General features: G+C 44.7%; 1 protein-coding gene across 3 annotated transcripts in view; it reads left to right on the top strand.

Annotated features, from left to right (window-relative positions):
* The first annotated feature begins 644 nt into the window (after positions 1 to 644).
* SS18 (SS18 subunit of BAF chromatin remodeling complex) overlaps positions 645 to 4,644 on the top strand; it is an 87,109-nt gene continuing 83,109 nt past the window's right edge. For all 3 annotated transcript variants that reach the window (XM_045296226.1, XM_004702917.4, XM_004702916.2), the window contains exons 1-2: positions 645 to 748; positions 3,486 to 3,562. In XM_045296226.1, coding sequence (XP_045152161.1) covers positions 680 to 748; positions 3,486 to 3,562 — 146 coding nt within the window. In that variant the 5' untranslated portion in view covers positions 645 to 679. The remainder of the gene's footprint in view (positions 749 to 3,485; positions 3,563 to 4,644) is intronic.

Below are 4,644 nucleotides of genomic sequence, written 5' to 3'. Positions count from 1 at the left end.
GAATCCGCGTCCACGGAGTCCATCGATCTCTGCTTCGTCTCGGGTGATGCTGCCCAAGTTTGCACCAACTCCTAAGGTCCAGGTCACCTCTTTCCGATTCTGCGGGATGCTCGCCTCGCCCGGAGGCCAGGACCCGGACCGGTCCGGGCGGCCACTTCTCTCCGGGGGGTGTGTGGGTGCGAATGGAGTTGGGAAAACTAAACCAGGTCGCGAGCAGAGCACAGAAAAGCAGTCGGAAGGTCGCAAGTTGCAACCGCGCGAAAGGGGCGGGCCGGCCTGGGCCGCTCGCATTTCCTGTGACAGGGGCTGCCCAGCCCCTCTCGCCCGCGGCGGCGGGACCATTTCCTGAATCGCTGGAGCGGAGGGAGGGCTGGGGCAGGACCGTACCATTGGCACCAGACCGCGGGGGAGCCGGGGGAAATGAAAGGTTGAGGGCTGCAGGGAAGGTCAAGCACTAGGAAGTTGATACTGTCCCTGGGGTGGCCAGGGAACACCGGAGGGAAGACTTCCACGGGCCCGAGTTTCTTCTGGGGCGCAGGCCGGCGGACGGGCTGTTCGGGATGGAAGCCTCCCCCCTCCTCTCTGCCGAGGTGGTTCGGCCCGGGGAGGCCGGCGTCTTTCCCCAGTTTGCTGTTCCCCGTAGCGCTCGGGACTCGGCGACAGCGGCGACGGCGGCAACATGTCTGTGGCGTTCGCAGCCCCGAGGCAGCGAGGCAAGGGCGAGATCACTCCCGCCGCGATCCAGAAGGTGAAGCCTGGCGGGCCGGGGGTGCCAGGGCCGGCGCCCCGTCTTTGGGAGCGGCCGGGGCCGGGCCGGGCCGGGGGCGGAGGCGGGCCTGCGGGGAAGCAGTTGTATGGGAACCGGAGGGAGCCGCGCGCAGCCGAGCCCGAGTGGGTGGCGACGAGGGCGAGCCGGTCTTCTGGCGAAGTCCTCGCGCCTTGAGGCCCTTTCCTCCAGGCACAAAAGCCCCCTGAGCCGCTGCCGGGTTTCTCCGGGGATGGGGCGGCGTCCGGGCGGCGGGGCGCGTGCGCCGGGCGGGGCCGGGCTGTCCCTCGCGGCCGGCGCCCCCCGCGCCCCTGCCCCTCGCTCCCGAGTTACTTTGGTGTCGCCCCGCCCCGCGCGCCGCGGCCGCCGCTCCGCGGACCCGACCCGGGGTCGCCGGAGGCCGGGGCAACGTCAGATCGCTGATCGCACCCCCGCCCCGCGCGGCCCCCAAACTGCCACCGAGTTGGGGAGGTCCCAGGAGAACTCCGAGGCCACCGCTGGGCACCTTAGGGGTCCTCGAGGGAGAGCCTGCGGGCTTTGGGGTTCCCTTAGGAGTCCTCTTGACGGATGTGCATCAGCAGCAAATACTGAGTCCCTGTGTTGGTCGCTGAAGCTACCTTGGTGTGTGGCACGATCCTTGCCCACATGGAGCATACAGTCTAGTGATAAAAACCCAGATAATCGTGGCACATGCTAACTCGTGACAACACAGGGAGCTGCGTCCCCGTTAGATGGTAGTGCGACCACTGTCGCTGTGGTGTGGCTGCCAGTGGGGACACAAAGGTTCTTTATTGTGCTCTGTCCCTTGTTACCTATGACCGAGGCAGCATTCTAAATTTAATTCATCCAGACAGACACATTACTACTGAAAATTAGCAGTTTTTCATGACTTTCACCTTGGCCTTGAGCACCGAAGTGAGAATGAAAATAGAAGAAAAGTAACTCAGGACACATTGTATCTTCATTATAGTATGCTAATCGGCTTTTGTTTACTGTCAGGTCTTTGTAGCGTGGTATTTGACATTTGCCCAACTGTTGCTTTATTTTATGAATAAACGGTTTGGCTGTGAATGTCAATGTAGGGCTCCTTAACAGATACAGGGCTAAGTCTGCAGCCTGGCAGACGCGCGCATACACATACGCACATCCTGTTTCTGAAGGAGTTCCCATTTCTTTTTCTTTCGGGGACGTAGAAAAAGGTCTGAGTTTTTCTAGATTTTTTTTTGCCCTATACATTTTATAGATTTTTCCTATAAATTTCTCTTTTAAAAGACAGTTTTTTTAAATCGTTTTATTGGGGGCTCTTTCAACTCTTGTTACAATCCATACATTAAAAGATATTTTTTTCATGGGTGATTCATTTAGAGGATGCTGATCATTTATTTTTCATCCTTAGGTGAGGAGAAAATGGATTTCAAATTGTCTTTTTCTACAATGTGAGGGATTGGTTTGTAAAGGTGAAATTTGTCAGGTTGAGGAATACACTGAAAAGATAAGTTGTGAAGTTGTTAGATTGGGAATTATATTAATAATGCATTGCAGGGGCAACTTTTGGGGAACACCCTAGAATTCTATGTAAGAAATAACTGCAGTTATTAGATGAGCATATTAATATTTTTTCTAGCAAGGGAAGAATGGTACATGTAGAAAAGTTGTTAAGGTTAAATAGATCTTACTTTTTAACTAAGAGAGTTACTACCTGTTACTGTGATAGAATGATTATGGGGTTCTACCTCATATTTTCATTGAAGGGTATGTGGAAATTTAAGAGAAATACTTTAGCCCCTTAATTTTACAGAAAAATGAGTTTTGGAAGTTAAGTGTATCATTCTGGTAGTAAAACTGGCACTAAAGCGAACTGGCTTTCCAGATACCACCACTTCCTCAATGCCCCTTCACGTGGATGAGTTAATGTCCCCCTGAAATAAAGTCATGCCTCCTAGACGGAATTTTTCATGCATGCATTGCAAAGTTTACTTGGTCTCTTAACTTGTCATAACTAGCTAAAGCTTCTCGTATGACAAGGAGAATTAAATATTTGAATACGAAAGAAATTCCAAATTTTTCTTCTAGGCTTTAGGTAAAATTCTGAGGGAGAATATTGGAATAGAGTTATTAAAAGAATTATGGACTAAAAAAAAAAAAAAAAAAGAATTATGGACTAAACAAGCTTTCATCCCAAGGTGTAAGATAACAATTTTCTGTGGTAAACTACATATTAAGAAGATAAAAGGCCTGAGTGGATTCAGCTTTTTATAGGTATAGTGTTTCAAGAAATCTGAAGGAAAAAAAAAGCAACTATTATTTACACTATATTTTGTTATTTTTTCAGTAGATTTTAAAAAATTTAGGGTAATGATATTTGGTATGATACAATGGAAATCATTCATCTTCCTATAAGTTGTTAAAGTGAATTAATATATGTTATATGTGTACTGTACTTGCTTTACAACACATATGTAATATATATATGTTGCAGCAGCTGATAGCAATATTTAATGAAAAGTAATATTAAGTAAATTTTATTTTTGTATTACCATGTTTAATGTTTTTTAAATTTTGTGTATTGATTGCTTTGGGATAGCACGATCTTGTGAGGGGATCTATGTACTTTAAAGTTCTTATAAAAAACACTAATATCTCCCTACCTCCCAATTTTCTAGTTTTTTATTTTACTTGATGTACTAAACTTGTAATAAACTTTTTTATTTTATTTCAGATGTTGGATGAAAATAACCATCTTATTCAGTGTATAATGGACTATCAAAATAAAGGAAAGACCTCAGAGTGTTCTCAGTAAGATTACTATAAAATTTCATATAGATTTTTCTGTTATTTTTTCACTTTACTTAAACCATCAAACTTGAGGTATAGTTTATGTACCTACAGCTCACTTGTTTAATGTATGCAATTTAGTAACTCGCTGCTGTGTTGATGATTCCAGTTCACAGTGACCCTGTAGAACTGCCCCTGTGGGCTTCCCAGACTGTAGCTCTTTATGGGAATAGAAAGCCTTATATTCACAGAGTTGCATAACTATTACCACAGTAAATTATTTATCATTTCCCTCACCAACTTCCTCTGCCCAATCTCCAACCCATTAGGAATAAGTTCTCATTTCATCCCCTCTACTCATACCCAGGCAACCATTAATCTAATTTTGGTGTAGATTTACCTGTTGTGTATGCTTTATATAAATAGAGAATTGGGCTGAATTAATGTTTCACAATTCATCCAGGTTGTAGCTTGTATTAGTAATATATTCATTTTTGTTATGACTTTTCTACTGTACAGGTAAACCACATTTATAGGTCAGTTGTTATGCATCTGTTTTTACTTTATGCCTCATGAACAATGTCATGTTTATTTTTAAAGTATAATTTTATTAGGGACTCTTACAGCTCAATAACAATCCATACATCAGTTATATCACGCATATTTGTACATATGTTGCCATCATTTTATAAACATTTACTTTCTAGTTTAGTCTTTGTTATCAGCTCTTATCTTTCAATGTCATGTTTTTTGTTTTGTTTTAAAATAATTTTATTGGGGGCTCTTACAACTCTTGTTACAATCCATACATCAATTGGATCAGACATATTAGTACATATATTGCCATCGTTCATTTCTAAACATTTACTTTTTATTGAGCTCTTGGGATCAGCTCCTCTTTTTTTTAAATCATTTTATTGAGGGCTTATACAACTCTTATTACAATCCATACATCCACTGTGTCAAGCACATTTGGACATTTGTTGCCATCATCATTCTCAGAACATTTGCTTTCTGCTTGAGCCCTTGGTGTCCTCTTCATTTTCCCCCTCCCTCCCTGCCCCCTCCCACCCGAACCCTTGATAATTTATAAATTATACACA

This window comes from Echinops telfairi, unplaced genomic scaffold (genome assembly GCF_000313985.2).
Source record: "Echinops telfairi isolate 266 unplaced genomic scaffold, ASM31398v2 ScPeMD7_7400;HRSCAF=8409, whole genome shotgun sequence".
NCBI lineage: Eukaryota > Metazoa > Chordata > Mammalia > Afrosoricida > Tenrecidae > Echinops > Echinops telfairi.
The sequence above is the reverse complement of the archived record's forward strand: the minus strand, read 5'-3'. Positions and strand labels throughout refer to the sequence as shown.